Source organism: Mustela erminea, chromosome 13 (assembly GCF_009829155.1).
Source record: "Mustela erminea isolate mMusErm1 chromosome 13, mMusErm1.Pri, whole genome shotgun sequence".
Lineage (NCBI taxonomy): Eukaryota > Metazoa > Chordata > Mammalia > Carnivora > Mustelidae > Mustela > Mustela erminea.
In genome coordinates, this window is record NC_045626.1 from 90,432,967 (window position 1) to 90,453,758 (window position 20,792).

General features: G+C 50.9%; 1 protein-coding gene across 2 annotated transcripts in view; it reads right to left on the reverse strand.

Annotated features, from left to right (window-relative positions):
* The window catches only part of TMEM132D (transmembrane protein 132D), a 571,936-nt gene that overhangs the window by 397,427 nt on the left and 153,717 nt on the right, over positions 1 to 20,792 (reverse strand). The window contains exon 2 of one of the 2 annotated variants that reach the window (XM_032310915.1): positions 18,113 to 19,001. The exons of the other annotated variant lie outside the window; for it this stretch is intronic. Within the exon in view, the coding sequence (XP_032166806.1) occupies positions 18,113 to 19,001 (889 nt within the window). The remainder of the gene's footprint in view (positions 1 to 18,112; positions 19,002 to 20,792) is intronic. 2 annotated transcript variants of the gene reach the window in all.

The following is a 20,792-nucleotide window of genomic DNA, read 5'->3' on the forward strand; positions in this document are numbered from 1 at the left end:
GCCTCTGTACAGACAAGCAGCCCCGTGCAGGTCTCAAACAGAACCCTATTTCCGACTAACCGGGGCACCAGCAGCGGGGCTGTTGGGCCAGCATCTCACGCAGGGAGATTTGCTACAAGCCCTACAACAGCCGTGATGCTCTGGGAAGAGCTGGCCCGGGCGCCACCCGGTGAGAAAACAAAGGGGGAGGCTCGCACCGATTGGCGTCGGGAGCTGCTCACGTCAGCCCTGGACTGTGCCAGGGCAACACGGGCTGGACCTCGAGGAGAGCCCCAAGGAGAAAGCGGAGGCTCCGGGCTCATCCAGCCAAAAAGGGAAAGTGTTACAATACTCATCTCTCTCAACACAGAGTAACTGAGCTCCTTCTTATGTGCTGAATCCTCGTAACTAGTTTTGTGAGGGTATTACGACTTTCTAACTATGCTATGAGCATCTCCGGGAGAGAGTCGGCTTGTGCGACCGTTTTCTACATATTTATTATACATGTATGGATTATTATATATGTACTATACATAGACTAGATAACTCTTTATAATATATGACATTTATATGTATTCTGCACACAATAACAGGCACAGAGTAGATATTCAAATACATTTTGATTTATTGCCTAAAAGTCAGAAACGTCAAAGGGCTCATCTGTTTTTGCCCATTTGGGGGGAATAAAATCTGCAAAACTAACACCTTTTGACTTTTTTCTGGATTTGAGAACCACTGGGGCTGAACCTGTGAGGTCCTGAGGGACCTCCATCACGCTCTCTTCTTACACACAGTCCATGATAGTTCAACTCTATAAAGAACCAGAAGTCAATGCTGCTTTAGGCTCGCGTCCCCCGCGACGGCTGCACCAGACCCCAACAGCGGGGTCACGTGCCCGGCAGGGGCTGGGGGGGGCACCCTGGAAGGCACCTGGGTTTGTCTGGTATGAGGCTGCACAGGATGTCTCCCGCACTTACAAAAGCAAAAGAATGAGTCTGAATGTGGAAGCTTTTGCTCAAAACCTTGGAATGGATTCTGCTGCCCCCGGCTCTCAAGAGGGGGAGGGACACAGAAAGCTTCATGTGGCAAGAAGAGGAAACAAACAGAAAGGGGAAACTCTTAAAGCAACACGTAAGGGTACTGTTGCTCAGTACCCCTCGCCAAGAGAACAGAGGAGCAAACATTTGCAGCCAGAGGAGAGAAGCCACAGGTGCGCCCCACTCCGTGTTTCGGGCCTGTATTTCTCGCAGGGGAAGAGAAGCAGCTTCAGAGGTCCCCACCAGACCTTCCTTCGCGGAGCACATGAGCTCCAGTCACTGGTCCGACAGTCACCTCCAACAGGCTTCCAACGTCAAGCCAAAAACAAGTTTCCAGGGGAAAAACGCATTCCAATACATTAAGGTGCATGCACCTTTAGACAGGAAGAAGTAAGCAGGGCAAGGACCCTGGCCAGAGGCAGAAATCATAATACTAGCTGTTCAGGTCAGTTAAAGAATCTTGAATATTGGTTAACCATCGAAGGTAGTACAAGAAAATGAGAAAACGGAGCCAGCTAAAGTGGTAAGGGAAGGCCATGTGGAAAGAGCTAGAACAACTTGGAAGGGATAGAACATATCACAGGTATGGCAGGGGAGGGTACGGGGAGGGGACAGCCTGAAAAAGGAAAGGCACAAAGGTGAGCGTCACATGGATTGGCCCACAGACAACGGAAGGGGAAAGGCACCAATATTAGCTATTTAAATAAATAATAGCTCATCTGGCAACGTAGGAGAAACTGTGGTTCTTTCTGGGCGTCGGGGCTGGTCTGTTACAGCTGCTGGGGTTACCTCCTCCGACCACAAAGAACAAGTCTGTGGTTTAGGACCCCCAAGGTAAGCAGAGCTAGAGGCCTGCGAAGACATGGAAGTACTCGACCCCAGTGAGACTGTTCCCGCTCTCACTGGCAAGGTCAGCGTTAGATAATAAAATATCGGGTTAAAAATCTAGATTCATGCCATTCGTCTGCTGCAAATGTCTGTTGAGCTTTGACAATTTTACAGACCTGTGTAATCATCCCGTCTGATACACATGTCCACGTATGTGCGTATAGGACTTCTGCGGGAGAGCTGGATGAGGTTTTCTGCCCTGTCTAGATTCAGGTAACCACTGCCGGAATCAAGAGAAAGAACAGCTTCCTCACCCAAACACCCCCTTGTGTTTAGCAGATGGGTGGTCATACTAGAATAGTCACACAAACTGTTCAGTGTTGCAGGAACCTTTTCTTGGGGTGGGGGAGGGGTGGGGTTTCCCTTTTCTAAAAATGCAATGCACTAAAACTATTTTAAGAATGTAGTTAATACTGCTTTTGTTAACAATATTCCTTTTGTGGTCAAAACATTCCCCCCTCCTCCCTAATAACCACCAGTCAGTTCTCCATCCCCGGATTTTGCCTTTTCCAGAACACCACATAAACGGAACCATGCTGGTACTGGAATTACGCCTGTATCCTTGCAAGAAGTAGGGAGCAGACCGTCAAAATACCACACCGATGGCTTCTGGGTCTTCATTTTTAGGATGTGACTACTTCCCATGTCTAATGAACCCAGCTGCAATGTCCTACTCTGGGAGAAAACCAGGATCAAGCCTTTGCTCCTTACCAATCTGAGAATCCCTTAAGTTCCTGATTCAAAGGCTCGATACTATACAGAAATAGGCCAGTTCAGTCTACAAAATGGACAGTGGACGGCGAGGGGAATCTATTGTGTAAAAAAAAAATAAAATGGATCTCTCCCCTTCTCCAAGATGACAGGTCAGGTCTATACGGAGAAAAGTCCTAATTCTATGCACGGTTCGGGCTCCCCACCAGCCCAAAACAACTCGACTCCCACCCAGACCGCATGTGGCACATGAAAATGTATATTCCGACTCCCAGTTCCTCCGATCGTCCCTGTCTGAAATGCGGCCACCCCCGAGGCTCCTCTCAGGCCAAGAGTTTGAAAATTAGAATTCAAGCCGGTCTTCCTCTAACCCATAGGAAAGGGCATCAGGTGCTAAATTTGGAGGCATCTGGGAATTGAAAGAGCCTCTGAAAAGGGCATATTTTCTGAGCCCCTCGGAAATCCAGGCGACCCCTCGCAGATGTCCCTTCTGGCAAAGAGAATGGAAAACGTCACCTTGAACAACATTAAGGAGGCTTTTCATGCACTTAGATTTTTTACTCACATGGAGAATGTCAGAAAATTCATTTTCTTCTAATAATGTATATCCAGTTTGACCAAAATAACTGCGCTCAGGCATGAACCATGCCTGTTGCAGCCAATGGAGTCTCTCATCTGTATGATTCTTGGTTTAAAAGACACTTGAGGACTCAGCTCTAAGTCTACATTTATTTTATGTTTTTATCCAAAATGGCGCCCATTATGGGGGCTTTCCTCAGAGAGCGTGGCGCTGTGTTTTATGATTCCAGAACCAACGGTGCTTGGCTATCCTCTGGTTGCTCTTAGCATGAGAGTTTTTGACCCTCGAAATACCCTCCGCTTCTTCTGGTTTCTCTCAACAGAATGGAGAAAGTGGGTAACACACTTGTCTTCAAACCCAATGAGATTATCCATCAGTAAGCAATGAGAAATGCCTAGAAAACACAGTGAGGGGTGCATGGGGCGGGGCTCAGTCGGTTGAGCATCTGACTCTTGGTTTTGGCTCAGGTCATGATCTCAGGGTTGTGGGAATGAGCCCTGCATCAGGCTCTGTGCTCAGCGTGGAGTCTGCTTGAGATTCTCTCTCTGTCTCCCTCTTCCCCCGCCCCCAACCCCACACTGTTTACATGCACTCTCTCTCCAACAAATAAATATTTAAAAAACACACACACAGGGAGACCATGGTATAAGACTCTAAATCATAGTGAGTCAAAGAAAATGGATACAAACCTCACTGAAAATCACTGTATAAGTTAGAAGGCAAATCTAGAATATAGGTGATACCCCATTCCCTGTTAAGAAGGAAAGGTTTCCTTAGGATGGTAGACATTGTACAACGTCTGGAGATCTTTCCGATGTCACAACAGAAGAGGAAGGTGGCACACTGCTGGCTACTAGAGGGTAGAGGCCAGGGATCCTGTCCATATGCTACAACACCCTGTCCATCCACCTGTCCATCTAGTACGACACTATCACAGAACACCACACTCACGCCTAAGAATTATCCAGTCCAGAATGTCAGTTGTGCCAAGATTAAGAAACCCAGGCATAGGATCAAGGCTGGGAAAAATCGAACCACAGAGTCCAAGATGCGTGGCCATGGGTGGTCCCAGCTCTGCATCAGCGAACCCGGGCTCTATTAACACGCAGAGAATCTCTCAGGGCCTTTGAATCTGTCATGATCTTCAGCTTTAAATTAATCAAAGCACTCCGTCAGCAGAGATCTATTGCAATCGCTGCACCGTGGTTTTGAGGATGCACAAGAAAGAAAAATGTCTTGTTAACGAGGGCGGCAGAAGAAAGACACCAAAATCGTCGAAGCACAATTATATAAGCAGCTGCATTTCAGGAAGAGGTAAATTCTAGTAAGACTCAAACTGGGGCCACCTGGGTGGCTCACTTGGTTAAGTGTCTGACTCTGGATTGTAGCTCAGGTCATGATCTCAGGGTCGTGAGGCTGAGCCTCATGTAGGGCTCCAGGTTCAGTGGAGAGTCTGCTTGAGATTCCCTCCCTCCCTCTCTGGCCATCCCCCCTTCACATAAATAAATCTTTAAAAAAAAATTTTTTTTTTTTTTAAAGCAACACAAATTTCAGGAGTGCCTGACTGGCTCATTTGGTAGAACATACAACTCCTGATCTCAGTGTGTTAATTTTGAGCCCCATGCTGGGTGTAGAGATTACTTAAACATAAGATCTTAAAAAAGAAAAACACAGGGCGCCTGGGTGGCTCAGTGGGTTAAGCCGCTGCCTTCGGCTCGGGTCATGATCTCGGGGTCCTGGGATCGAGTCCCACGTCGGGCTCTCTGCTCGGCGGGGAGCCTGCTTTCTCCTCTCTCTCTCTGCCTGCCTCTCTGCCTACTTGTAATCTCTCTCTGTCAAATAAATAAATAAAATCTTTAAAAAAACAAAAAAAAACAAAAAAAAAACACAGATTACAGCAAGATATTGCAGAGAAGGGTGGGATTCTACTTGAGATGCAAGAGTTAAAAAATACTTACTGCTATCTATCTATCCCTCCATCCATCCATCCTCACACCTGTCATTTGTCCATCCATCCTTCCTTTCCACCTATCACCCGTCCATCCACTCACTATCATCTATCCACCATCCATCCATCCATCTGCTCACCATCTATCATCCATCCATCCATCCACCTATCATCCATCCAACCATCCATCCATCCATCCATCCACCCATCCATCACCCACCCATCCACCCATCCATCCATCCATCCATCCATCCATCCATCCACCCATCCAACCATCCATCCAACCATCCATCCATCCAACCATCCATTTATCCATCCATCCATCCATCCATCCACCCATCCAACCATCCATCCATCCATCACCCACCCATCCATCCCCCACACATCCATCCATCCATCCATCCACCCATCCATCCATCCATCCATCCAACCATCCATCCGTCCATCCACCCATCCAACCATCCATTTATCCATCCATCCATCCAACCATCCATCCATCCATCCATCCAACCATCCATCCATCCAACCTTCCATCCATCCATCCACCCATCCAACCATCCATCCATCCACCCATCCATCCATCCATCCATCCATCCACCTATCATCCATCCATCCATCCATCCAACCTTCCATCCATCCATCCACCCATCCAACCATCCATCCATCCACCCACCCATCCATCCATCCATCCATCCACCCATCCATCCATCCATTACCCACCCACTCACCCATCCATCCATCCATCCACCCATCCATCCACCCACTCACCCATCCATCCATCCATCCATCCACCCATCCATCACCCACCCACTCACCCATCCATCCATCCATCCACCCATCCATCCATCCATCCATCCACCCATCCAACCATTCATCCATCCATCCATCCATCACCCATCCATCCAACCATCCATCCACCCATCCAACCATCCATCCATCCATCACCCACCCATCCATCCATCCATCCAACCATCCATCCACCCATCCAACCATCCATCCATCCATCACCCACCCATCCATCCATCCATCCATTTAACATCCATCATCCATCCATCCATCCTATCTCCTCTTTTGCACTTCACTTCCTTCACACCTAATGTTTTGCAAAATTTTCGTATCAGGATAACTCTACAGTATTCTAGATACTGAAACAGAATTACACAAATATAAAATAACCAAAATCTTTAATGAGCACTTAGTGATTGTAGACATGGTTCTATCATCATCGGGCGTTGAGTGGCACCCTGTGTTACTGCGGAGAAGTCTAAAGCCAGCCTGAATTTCCTCCCCTCGTGACAAGTGACTTGCTTTTTCCTGACAAAATGTTTTAAAAATCTGTCATGTATCTCACATACACTACCCCCCACACAAGTACATATAAAGCACTAGTAGAAATTATATATGCAATTATACATGTATAGTACTAATAGTATGTATTATAGGGGAGCCTGGGTGGCTCAGTGAGTTAAAACCTCTGCCTTCCGCTCAGGTCCTAATCCCGAGGTCCTGGGATCAAGCCCCTCATCGGGCTCTCTGCTCAGCAGGGAGCCTGCATCCCCGCCCACCTACTTGTGAACTCTGTCAAATAAATATATAAAATCTTTAAATAATAAAAATACATATTATATAATATATACATAAATATAACAAATAATAAGAAATTATACACACACACATTTGAAGAGTACATATCATACAGGGGCATTTCGGTAGACAGTAAAAGCCCACATACTCGCCACGCCAATGAAGAACTAGAATCTGTTTGTGTCGTTGAAGCCTCCTGTATGTGCCTCCCCAATAAAATCTTCACCGTCCCACTTGGGACCCATTTTTCTGAATCTGGTACTCACCTCCTTGTTATCTTTTACAGCTGCACCTAAATGAACAGACATACCCATCATTCACGAACGGTCTGCTATTAATTTGATGTCTATGTTTATCGTCACAGAAAGATACCTTTCTGCAACCCTCCACTGCATTTCACAGTATAGATCCGCGATTACCCGTATTGGTGTATTCAGAAGTCACAGGACCATTTTTATGAACGTGTAAGGACCCCACTGCAGGAATACGTCAACATGTATGGTTGCATTATCCTGGTGGTGGTCACTTGGCTTGTTTCCAGGTTTGTGGGGTAAGAACAGTGCCAAGTGCAAGAGGGTCTCCAGGTTGTAGACCTCAGAAGTGGCCATATGGGGTCACGTGTACACACATCTCCCCTATCATGGGGTAACCCCAAAGTACTTCCTAAAAAGGCTGCTCCCTTTTTTTTTTCCTCCAGCAGCAACAAATGAGGCTTTTCTTCCTACGTTCACAACTCTGGAGAGCAAGCAGACTCTTGGAAACCTGGTGGTTATAAAATTGAACTGCATTATGGTTTTAATTTGTTTTTCTCTGGTTTCTGATGAGATGGAGTATTTTTTTCTAAACTGGACTGCTGCTTTGTGTTTTCTCTTCTCTGAGGGGCCCTAACCCATTATCCTATTTGTTTATTTGCTTTTAACTGTTGCATTACAGGTGTCCTTCATATATTCTCCGTCCTATTTCTTTGTTGATCCTGTGTGTTACAAATACCCTCTTCGGATAGACGACTGGCTTTTTTGTTTTAAAAAAAACTTCTTTTTAAAATGTCATCAAAAGTATCGATGCTCCCTCTGTGGTCACTGTTCTGGTATCTTGCTGAAGGAATCTTTTCCCTGTGGGGTTTATGAAGATATAAAGCTTCCTACTTTCTTCGACATCAATTTCCTTTTATCCCCTTGGGATGCCTAATTGATCTGAAATTGACGTCTACAAATGGCATGAAACAGAGATCAGATACTTTTTCTACTCACGTGGATAAGGCCCCACATGTGTATCTCTTCACGCCGATCGATACCTACAGTTCTGTCCCACGAAGCCTTGTATTTGCACGGTGGTTATGGGGCTTTCTGTGTCCGTTACTGTATTTGCCTCTTAGGTCCCACCATCACCCTGTTCGAATACCCACGGATCTCCAGCGGCCCCTCCAAATTCTTCTCTTTCCAGTCTTAGCCACTCTTGGCGCTTTTGTCTTCACACAGATTTCAATCCCAACCTGCCAAGCTCCCCAACGGGTGGCCCAGGTGCTGTTCTTATTAGAACTACACTGAATCCACATATTAATTTGGGGAGAACGGACACTTCCATGCCATCATGTCTTTCTGTCTCTGAACACAATACAGCCATCTCTTCAGACCTTAGTAATGTGCATTCTGCCTAAATGATTAGTTCATTATTTCAATTAGGACTGAAATTTCATAATTCAGTTACACTTCAGTATTGATTTTTTTTTAAGATTTTACCTAATTTGACAGAGAGAGATCACAAGCAGGCAGAGAGGCAGGCAGAGAGAGAGGAGGAAGCAGGCTCCCTGCTGAGTAGAGAGCCTGATTCGGGGCTCAAACCCAGGACTCTGGGATCATGACCTGAGCCGAAGGCAGAGGCTTTAGCCCATTGAGCCACCCAGGCGCCCCTCTACCTTCTTTCAAAATGTTTTCAACAGAAGGAGAGCTCAGCCAGGACGCTGATGGACGGAGCTACGCCCTATCTTCCCTTTACACGGTTCTTCCAAACATTCCATGCCTGAGTTTGCACATCTTCCGTCTGCTTGAATAACCTTGGGCATCAGGGGATCCCTCCAGTTCATCTCTGCATCTTGGATCCTTGCTTTTCAGAGGACAGGCATCCTTGGGTGGTGTCTTTTATCACTGCCTACCCTTGCACTGCCCAAAACCAGAAAGAGAAAGAAATACAAGCATTGATTTTCACCTATGCACAAGGAGTTCACAGAATAGAGAGAAAAGCATTATCTCCCCCCGCTGTGCTCTCTTTCTCTTGCCTGTGGGTCTTCCAAAGTTTCTATCTTATTTATTACATTTCCTGTTTGGCTAAATTCATTTCTGCATTGCCCTGAGACCCTTCTCCCTCTGCTCCCCGCTGGGACTGACACAGAGGAGAAGCGCCGGCGACTGTGCTTCTCGTACGATGTGGAGGTGATCAGAAAAGCTATTCTGCCTCCGTAGAAAAGATCTCCTCACACTGCTGTGGGTCACATCGGGGATGAGACCAGAGCATTTGAAGACAGGGTGCCGGTTGGACAGCAGTGGAACATGCTCGAACACGAGCCGGACAATGGTGCTGGAGCCCCGAGCTCCGCACGAGCAGGACACCCCTCTCCCGGGTCTGGAGGGCACAGCTCGGAGCTGGCGCTGTCGGGGGCCAAGGGCAAGGTCTCTCTGTAGGAAATGGAGACGGTGCACGGCTGACTGGTGGGTGCTCTGGCCTGTAAAGGGACCACGGAGCAGGACAGAAGGGTGAACTACAGGGACCTCACTTCCCACACCCGGGATTCCCACCATCAGGTCCCATCGGCCACACACATCCAGGGGCCAGGTGGAGTTCAGGTAGGACACGTGGGGAGGCAGGTGATCGGGGGGAGCCAGGAGGCTCCAGGAGAGCGGGAGATGGTGGAGAAGAAGCTGAGAGCGAGTGGCCCTCGTGCACCTGTTCTGTGTCCTCGGGCAAACGGGGCATGTTTATGGGGAATGCTTCATGACGACCCCTTCCTGACAGCCCAGGCAGCCCTCCCACAGCTCTCCACCGCCGCTCAGGAAACTACAGCAGCCTTTCTAGACACGGCAACTTCATGCACCCGGAAGGTGAGCAGGTCTCTGCTGTGAGGTGCACCTGCTCGCTTCTGGAAGGGGCTGAGGTCGCCATCTGGCCTGCGGCATCCGAGACAGCTTCCCTCACCGTCTGGGGCCTCGACAGGGTGGGCGTGAAGCCTGGGCCTACCGGGTCCCTCCCTATCCATGGAGCCTCAGGTTCTGTCCCAGAAGACCAGCTGGCCTCTTCCCACGGTGGCTCCGGGCTCCAAGGACAAGTGTTCTGAAACCCACAGAGGAAGGTCGAGGCCTGCCACGGTCCAGCCTCAGACTCCCAGATCCTCACGTTGGCCCTGTTCTACCGCGAAAGCCGGGAGCTGAGGCCCAGGCACATGCGGGGGCAGGAGCCCACATCCCCACACGAAGAGACTCAGAGACTGCGCGGCCTTGTGGAACCCATCACCCTACAGTCCCCTCACAGAGGCCTGAGGGAGCGGGACATCTGCGTGGGGAGAGGCGGGGAGAGGCTCAGAGCAGGTTTCTAGAAACCTCTGCTCACTCTTTAGTGACCCCCCCCCCAACCAGTCCTCTGTCGGTTGGTGCGGATATTATTTTTGCTGGTCTGTTTAAATCACTTTGTTTTTCATACCTTCAGATTCGGGAGAAAAGATATTGACATCTGGCTTCATTCTAGCACCTTATTCCAGAATACCCACTGAGTCTGTCGCTCTCCTAAATTATCCAAGGAAATGCTCCTGGGCAGCTCTGAACACGCCCCTTCTTTTCGTTACAAGTCACCTGAGCCTTGGGCTAACACCTGCCCTTTTCACAGTGACCTGATGGTGCTCATTGGAGACGGACCTCAGTCAGGTTTGCGTGCCACCTGATCCCTGAGGCATTTCTCTGCTGACAGGTTATTTACTGAATGCCCCACTGACCATACACATTCTGTTCATAGTTCACCGTGGCCTTTGACTTCTACCCCCACGATACACAAAACTGGGGCTCTGTGAGCTCCAGTGACCTTCCCAGGGGACACAGTGACAAGGCCAGGTGCCCAGGGCCCCCGGACCCCACGCTGCACGCTCTCCACCCAGACCCCGTGCAGTCGGCCATAGGTGAACTCTGCCCAAGGATTGGAAACTGCCTCTCCGTGTGGTGATGGCCATGTGCACAGGGACCGGACCTGGCCACCCCAGTCCACTACCGTCCCTCAGAGCCAGTGACTGGGAGGACTCAGGGGCTTGTGTCAGCACCCGCGCGCCCCCTACAAACACCCCAGTTGTCACAGCTCCCTCCCATGGTCAGGGGCCAGGCCGAGGGCTGCTCCGGGTCACCTCCCAGCCCCGAGCTCTGTCCTCAGCGAGGAGTTCCTGACTGGGGAAAAACACTTGAGGGAACTCATTCCCGTAAGTGCTTTTAAAAAATGGATTTCGGAGACACTGCGGCTACCCGCCCCCCCACCCCCCCAGCCTTGCACTCAGGCAGATGGGTTTTCGGATGTGTGTCTGGGGGCTGTGTGTCACCAAGGCTGTGTCCTCAGGACGTTAAGTCACGTGTCCCTGGCTCCGGGGACTCTGGCAAGGCACCGGACCAGCAGGGAACCACTCATTCAGTTGCCCCTTCTGGAAATGTAGGTAATCATTATGCCCAATCAGAAAAGCTGTTTTGAGGATTAAACGTGTAAAAAATATCCAAATCGCCCCAAGCAGTGCTTGACACAGATTACAAGTGTGGTTACCGTGGGAATGATCAACCCTTCTCCAGTCTCACGCAGCCCCCACCCCAGCCCTGCGTGTCACCCCTGCAGGAGCCCCGAGGAGCACACAGAGAAACAGAGTCTGAACGTGCTAGGGGACATGAAGATGCTCCCCGCACAGCTCTGTGCAGGGCTGACCACACCTACCGGGGACACTGACATCTCGGTGGAGACCTACATGAACAGACGACCTTCAGGACCAAAGCCCACCTCGGAATCCCCCTGGCCTGGGCATGGGGTACTCCTCCCCACCCTGGGGTGCAGCGATGTGCTGGGAAGTGGGGGCCAGGCCCCCAGGATGACCCAGCCTGAGCCGGATCACCCGCCGCGTCTTCCCGCTCACCCAGATCTATGGACCAAAGCTTGTCCGGGACATCAGAACATTCCAGCGGGTGTCGCGCTGACATAGATATAGACTGAGGTCCTTTCCCTCCAGATGCTGTCAGTCTGGTTGAGAAGGAGACCACGGGTGGCCCTACAATGCAGGATGATAGGACAGTGAGGGAGCCCTGTGAAGATGAAGGTCAGCCCAAGGAGACAGAAGGCACACGACAGTGGCCGGAAGTCTGCAGAGCCAAATATGACCCCAGAGAAGGCGAGACGCAAGACAAGCCTGTCTGTGGGTCCGTCCCTCAAATAACAGTAACGATTATGTCATTTAAACCCAAAAGGCTGACCCAGCAAGAAATCCCTTTCATAAAAATCGTTGTACCAGCGCCCTGGTCAAAGGAGGAACAGCAGTTCCCAAGGCCACACCCTCACCTTCTGCCAAAACCACATCCACATCTATGGATGTCCACCTGTTCCCAAGAGAACCTTCCAGAACCACAACGAAGACAGGAACTGCCATGTCCACCCAGTTCCGCTCATTCTGTTTCCTCTCCCACATTTCCTGGGTGCAGCGACAAGAGACAGGCCCCAGAGGGGACTATGGAGACCGTCCTTCCTACATCCTCCACGAGCTGCCTCACAACAGCTCCCTGCACCGAGAAAAGAGAACATGAAATGTTTCCTGGTTTCCCACGTCAACTGGGAAGAGGAAGCTGACTTTCGGTGCCCTTGAGGCTCTGTGTTTTGAGGCAGGAGGGGAAGCTGCACCTTCCAGGCAGTGAATGGCTTCTGCCACACTGAGCAGAAAGAATAATATAGGTTGTGGGAAATTTAAAAGATTCTCATGATCTGACCACACACAATGTCCCCTTAATTCTAAACTCTGGACGTCCCCCTGTGTGAGAGGTGAGTTCACTCTGTAAATGTTTTTTTCCCCGATGACTATAATCTAGTTCAGTGGTTTTTTAACTTGCAGGGTTATCTTCTCCTGCAGGGGATGTGTGACAATATCTGGGCACATTTTGGGGTTCGCAGCTGGGGTTTCTTTCCTACAGCATCTAGCGGGTGGGAGTGGGGGAGGCTGCAGGGGCCAGACTGACCCCCCCACCAACAAAATACTGCCCAATCTGAAAATGTCAGCAGTGTGAGTGGGGGGAACCCCATCGGCTCTACTGGGTTATAACTCAAATTGTAGCACAAATATCCAGGTGCTCCTGTTGAAATAAATAAATTTCTCCTGCAGAATTCCAAATAATGCGGGTAGATATGACAGCTCGGGGAGGTGGAGTGTCCCTCCCCACTCGGTAACTGTGAGCTTCCTTCCAAAGCAGGGAGCATGGTGCAGGGGAGACAGGGGAGGCAGCCTCGGGGTGGGGGGCCAGGGAACACTCTACACCAGCGAAAGTGAGGTTGTAGCCGTGGTGAGTCAGGCATATCACGGGCACGATGGGACGACCAGGGTACTTTGTCTCTCTGGTTTCCACCATCACTCATCACTCCAATCCAGTCTTGAGAAAACCATGCAACAGGTACCCCCCCAACCCCGACCCCCACAAAGGGACGTTCTTCCAATTTCTGAACAGTTGAGTAAAAACGGTCTGTGGGGTGGGGGTGGGGTGTCCCAAGAGACCCAATGACCACACAAATGCGATGTCCTGACTGGGATCCTGGAGCCGAGAAGGGGGTGTGGGGCAGAGACTAGGGGACCGTGAAGCAAGTCTGGTTGGCTAATTGTGACAAACGGACCACACTAATGTAACATGTGACTAATGGCGGAAACCAGCCGTGAGGCATCTGGGACTGTCCTCCACCGACTCCACAACTGCCCTATAAATCAACATCTACTCTATGATCAAAAGCTCATTTAAAACAGAGAGAACACCCTCCTTTCTCCGTCTGCCTCCGGCCCGCTGTCTACTCCACGCAACTCTGCTAATGTCCACTGGACAACAACGGGAGGCAAGTCCCAGGGACAGATGTCACAGAGCTCGCTGGGGTTTGAGGACACCTGGCATGCACCTCCTTCCCAATGGGTTCCTCGTGAAGGAAGCACCTGCGCCCGTGGGATGTGCTCTTAGAGCCACAGGCAGCCCCTCCCCCACCGCCTGCAGAGACAGCAGGTAGACAGGTAGACAGCGGGAGCCTCCCCAGAGTCCCTGCACCTGTTGTGAGAGTGAGAAATGCAGATGAAGGAGTTTACAGCCGGGGGTGGAACAGATGCTTGCAGGAGGCTGTTCTGTCCACCATCTCTCAAACACCAAGCCCTGAGTCCCCGTCTCTTATTAATCCTTGAGACCATATATATACCATATATATGACCATATATACCCTGCAAGCTCTTTATTTATTTATTTTCTCGTAAATAAGTTGGACTGGAATTGATGGCCAGCAACGAAGAATATCACTGGCTTTACCAGGGCATACTTTACCTGAAACAGACTAAGAAAAGGACCCGATTCTAGGTCAGGGCAGGTTCAAAGGTGCAGGCTTCAAGGGAGTGAAGGTCAGGGCCAATCTCAAGCTACCACATTAAGTCCTAACAAGCTCAGAATCCTGCAAAGTGGGCATCGTGAACCACCAGTGAAGATCTTTCGAGCCTGATCCAACCCAGGCTGGGTTCTTCCCTCATCAAATACTCTTACCATCTTCTCCTGCTGCTGCCATCCTAACTCTCATCTTCCCAAGAACATTGCCTCAGTAATGTCTTCTTCAGAGATAGCCATGTGACCCCGTGCTGGACACACTGTCCTCCACATGCTCCCGAGCACTTAGGGTTAAACAGCAAAGACCGGAGTCACGTATATGCATTCGTTCCTAATAACCACGGGCCCACTCACTCATTCCTTCATTCAACAAATTTGAGAAGGTCTCTGACTTTGAGAAAAGCCCCTGTTCTTCGGTGTTAAAGACCTTTCCACCAGCACTTCCTGCATTTTTCAGAACTAAGCTCATGCTATGCAAATATTTGGTTCCAGCCCCGCACTCAGATCTGATGGCCAGGACCTCTTTCGAACTGATATTCTGTGGGGAAAAGGAACAGAAGAAATGGGGGGTGGTGAGAGAGAGCCCGCCTTCTTTTCTTCCTCCAGACACGCAATCTGGTGATTAGAGACCTAGGTTGCTTCTGAAATTGGCTCTCTCTGGGGGGTAGAAACGGGACAGAACCGGAGGTGAGAACATGAAGAAAGGGCCTGAGTGCCGTGGGATGCTTCAGTTGTTCACTTGAAGAAAAACATTTTCTGAAATTAAAAGGGATCTTTAGATGTCTAAGGAATGAAAGCATCTGCTTTTCTTCTTTTGTGGAGGTTTGCTTGGGAAGACAGCAGCTGCAGGAGGAACAGGAGTCCTAAGACGACAAACAGGCCCACCCGGCTTCTCGGCTTCTCGGCTGTTAACACGCACACCTGTGCATGCAAGCACCCGGACACATGTGCATACTCACGCACACACTGACACAGATGCACACACCCATCCCTGCACACGCCCATGCACACATACGCACACACCTGCCTGCACACGCGCCACAGGCGCACACATTCATGCGCACCCATGTGGACACTCCCACCTACACAGACATGCACACACTTGCCTGCACACACATGCACATATGCACACCCTGCACACACACCATATATGCACACACCCATCCACCCACACATGCACATGTGCACACCCGCCTGCACACACACACAGATACTGTTTTAAACTACCCTCATTGATGATTTGCAGGACAAAACTGGATTCCTAGAACCAAAGGCCTGTGCAGTAGCCACGGTGTCACCCTCAGGTCGCAGGCACAGGAACAGCTGGCGCAGTTACTGACTGTCTTCTAGGAGGAAACTCTTACCAGCAAAGAGCTCAAATGTCAGCTGCTGTAGGTGGTGGGGGTGGGTGGCACTTTAATCCCCTCCTGTCCCTGGTCACCCTTAAGTGACTGTGCATGTCCAGCTGACACATGACCTATAAGATATCAGCCCACCCCTGACCACGTTAGCAGGTCAACACAGAATGTCTAGAAACAAAAATCACACACTCAGAGAAAAGCACGTAAGGATACGTGGCTGGAGCGTGCAGGGTTATTAGGACCAGATGCAGACAGAGCAGAGCCGGACCCAGTCTAAGACCCAGTTTGGAAACTATGCTAAATTAGTGTGAAATGGACTTCATTAAAAAAGATACAGTGTTTTATTATTTTCTAATTAGGAGAATTCAAACTCAATGCTAAGAGCATGACAGACCCACGTTCACCTCCAGCCGTTGTCACAAACCCCTAGGACTCGCTCGTCATGAAAGTATTTCAAGTTTGCAACCAGCGCGTCCTTACTGCTGCTCAGGGGACAGAAAGTGTCCCACCTCACCGGGGTCAACACACATTCATGAGCTATCAACTTCACGATTACCTGCACTTAGAAACTGGATCTTTTCTTTACAAATTTCTAACTGGCCAACTCTGAAACAAGTACACTTTCCCCATGCATTCAAAATTCTCAAACCCTTGATGTCTAGGTGTAGGGCGAACACATCTAGGAGTTTCAAAATGTGTTTGTTTCTGTGCTTGCAAAGGTCCCGACTCCTTAGATGACATGGCTCAGCAAAGCACATTTCTGCTGGCTTTGTGGCAGCTTGCCAATGAGGGAGCCATCCTCAGGACTCCTCTGCCCACGTTTTAACGTGCAATGGGTAGTCATCAGGAACAAAGCCTTCTGGGAAGTATAATGGGACACATACGACTGCCTCCCTAAAAGACTGGAAACAGATAATATCTCCCGGAGATTTGGGGTTTTCACCCTGGGTCCAGGAATTCAACAACCAGCCGCTGGCAAACGTACAGGATGGCAGAGGGTCCAAAATCAGGCAAGAACAAAGCTCTCCTTATTCCAAACCTTTGGTTTCTATAAGCAAAACAGTTCCCTCCATAAGCAACCATTGCCACAAAGAACATTGTATAAGACCGTCAATCCTGAAAAAGCAGAGCACAAAGCCAGCAAACCGTGCAGAGTGTGTGAGCAGCTGAATCCCGGGCTGATTCCAGAGGACAGAAGGAGAGCTAATGAGGCCTCAGCCCTGCCAATGTGTTTCTGTGGCCTAAATCCCCAGGGGTCAGTTCCCTGATGCACTATCAGCCCAAGCCAAAGGTCTGTACCTGCCAAGAATCAGCCACGTCCAATCATTAGATTAATGTGGTGCATGGGTTTCTGTATCTTTAGTTAAGATTAAAAGGTCACAATCAGCAAAGCGTAAATGTGCAAGGCACAAGCGAAAGAAAGGTTCCTTTGTGAAACTCCCCCACCTCTTCACAAAAACAAAGAGAAAGGAGAATAAAGAAAAAGCCGATCTGAGCTCACAGGGAGAAGGGCGGGAGAACTGGCCCCGGGGCGTGAACTTTAAACCCCACACAGAAACTGTGTGCCACCGACAGAAACCTCCTGTCTTCTGGGGTCATCCCAGGTGTTGTATGTGGCACGTGAGATCAAGTTTCCGTGTTGGGTAACAATGTCGTCAAGATGCTTCTAGGAAACCCAATCCCACGGACGCCCAGGGACCTGTGCAGCAAAGCTGTCTTGGGTTTGAAACAAACAGAAAACGGTTTCATGAAAATCCCATCAAGCCAAAGCAAAGAGCTGCTCTCACGTATTCCCAGAGTGATAATGAACCCATCTTTTCCCCCAAAGTGCACAGTACTCCTCTTAAATGTCTCGTCTTTGGTATTTTCTTATGTAAGCTACTCAACAAACGCTACAGTAGATGCTTCACACATTATGCTCTTTTATGTTTTGAACACTGAGCTCTATTTCCGGAGAGAAACAAACTAGGGAGTCCGATACCGTGTCATACTTAGAACTCACAGGCTGGGAATAGATCTGAGTTGGCAGAACTACCCTCTCTCCTCCAGACAACTGTCGGAGTCCCATTTGTCGACGCGACTGTGAGCTCTTGGACTCCCCGAGGCGCAAAGGGCCCGGCGGGACCCCCGCATTCCTCAGACTTCCAATGAGAGCCCAGGCTCAGGTGGGGGGTGCAGATTCGCGTCCCCCGAACTGCTCTGGGAGGGTCTGGCTTATCCTGGACATCAGAACGTCTTTACCACCAAACTGCCAGCCCACTGGGTAAGAGCAAAGCTTTCTCTCCATCCCACCCTGACAAGGCGGTTTAGGAAATTCAGAAGGTGTCCCACTTCTGGGGGTGTGAACGCGGCTCTTGGGGCCGGAGAGTGGGGGGCTGGAGGCGTGGGGACAGGTGCTCCAGGGGACTCACCTGAGTGTGAAGCGATCAGCACTGCAGTTTCGGGACACGGCCACGGGGAAGGTGAGTACGTCGCCCTGCCTGGCCGTGTGCGCTGAGTACAGGATGGCCACGTTGCTGTCCAGACGCAGCTCCCTCAGCGCCGGCCGGCTGCCTGTTTGGTAGAGGAAGACACTCCCGATCCTCTGCAGGTGGGGCACGGCCTCGTCCAGCCCGTCCTTCCCCGGCCGGATGGCATTACCCTTCCGGGTGTCGCCGCCCACGCAGTCCCCGCGGGCGTCCCCCGGCTGCACAGAGTAGTAGAGCTCCACGGGGCTCCCCTCGGGCAGCCCGGGCGCCTTCTTCCTCCCGGCCACCACGCTGGGGGGCCCGAACCAGGCGGCCAACAGCTCCAGCTCGGCCACGCACAGCCCCAGGGCCCCCTGCAGCCGGCAGCCGGCCCGCACCTCCCGGGTCTCGCGGAAGGCGAACAGGCGCAGGCACGGCAGCCTCTCGCCGGGGCTCGGGGCCGCCCAGTCCCGGCCCAGCAGGTGGAACAGCACCTGCACCTTGGGCCGGCTCAGGTACACCTTGTCCCGCAGGATGTGCGCCTTCAGCTTCCAGTTGAGGGAAAACTTGTTGGTGAATCCGAAGGGGCTGGAGGGCAGCATCAGGTCCTGGGGCACCACCTGCTCGATGGAGAAGGGCCCGTAGCTGGCGTTCAGCACGGGCAGCCGCTTGGCCTTGTAAATCAGGAAGGACTCCACGCGGGACTGCAGGCTGGAGTTGCGCATGATGTCCTGGTTGGCCTCCTTGAGGAAGAAGGACACGTCGGCGTTGTTGATGTGGTAGGTCACGGGGAGGTAGGTGGGCAGCAAGGAGAACCTCTGGACGCTCTCCAGGACGCCGCGGCTCTCGGTCACTGTCGGGAGGGAATCGGAGCGCAGGTGTTAGGAACCCAGGCCTGTGCTAAACGAACCATACTCCCCCGTCTTCCTACCCCTTGTCACCCAATGCCATCTTCGTCCCAGCCCTGCCACTGTCTCCCAATCTTCTTACGCAATCCACTCACCCGATCGTAAGTATGTTGCTTTTACGGTGGGACGCTGCCTACGACGTGCTCTCTTTTTGCTAAAAGGAGCGATCACCCAGGATTAGGGAAGACCTCAGAGCACACCAGCGTCAACAGAGAAGGCTGTCCCTGTTAACGCCACCAGACGGACCGAGACCAGGGCCAGAAATAACTTTCACAGCAAGGGCGCGGATGCTCTGTCCACACGCCACCCGACCCTCCCTGTTGCACGTTCCATCCGGGACACACACTCCCTGTAAGGACACTCCAGCCACCGGGGAACAATAAAAGACTTGGGGAGAAGGTGAATGAAGATGGGCATTCACAATCACCTGAGTCACACACGCCCCTCAGGGTTCAGCTGAGACGCAAGGCCCAGAAGCAGGTGCTGGAAGGACCCTCCGGGAGGGGACCTGACCGTGTCCTGTCGGGCCCCAGTGTGTCAGGCACGCACCCCATGTCCTCAGGAGACATGCCTTTTTCATTACACCCGTAACCTCCCTGAAAGCTGTTTTGATCCCAGAGCACAAAAGGTAGTCTTTTTTTCTCTCCTTACTGAACATATCCCTCCATCAGAGGGGGAGGGGGGAAAAAAGAAACTGCTATTTTTACAGTATGCCTTATTTTCTGTAAGAAAAACACAGACGTAGAAATTACACAATGCAAGAACCAATTTAACGGGTTTTAGAAATGGAAATTATTTGCTTTGGGAACACTGACTTTCTAGGCACAGTTCCACAAGCCACACAAAGCCCGGCTCATTAGTAGCCCTGTATTTCTCTCTGGTTATTCTGCAGCGAAAGCAACAGGGGCCCCGACCTGCATTGTGCTGACCAGCTTCAAAGGCCCCCGGGAACACCTGTTCTGAGGCTTAAAGACCACCTGAGTACAGACCGCAGCAGTTGGCTGTCCCAGAGTGCAGGAGAGAGTGAGAACTCCTCCCGTGCACGGCTTTGCTGCACACGCTCCCAGGTGACAGGCCAGTCCCTGAACCCTCTGCCTATCCCCCGACGGCTGCCGTGCAGCGTGAGGGCCCCACCAGGGCATAGAGGCCCCATCCAGCTGCGACACGGCAGGGCGTGACACGCCAGGTTAGGGTCCAGGCCAGCCCTAACCGAGTCCTTCCCCAAGGAAGCAGCCAAGGTCTGTGTTGTGCTGAACCGCTGGAAACTGTAGAGGAGTGAGCCGTTTGGGCTGACCCCTGCAGTGATTCCGTGCGGTTTAACCTAACAAACAGGAATTTCTTTCCCCAAAATCAAAACATCAAAGGTACCAGATAACAGGATGATGTTTTTGAAACTTCCTGGGAATCACTCCGGATCCGTGTTTCCTACACTCCTGTACTTGGCGGCGTGAGTTTTAGTGGAAGCAAAGAACGGGGGTGGGTTTTCTGCTAATGTTCTGCACCTTATGCTTCACGGTTTCCCTGGGTGCCCCTCCACCCTGCCACTCCACGGGGGGCCTTATGAAGTCACTTCTCCAGAATGCTTCCCGGGACTGGTCCTGGGTCCTTTGCTCCACGTTTTCGAAGTCCCTAGCAGAGCGCCTGGAAAATACCAGGTCCTGAATAAATATTTGATACATGCATGAACGGATGCATCGACAAAGGAATTATGACATTAATATGACAAAGAGCGGATT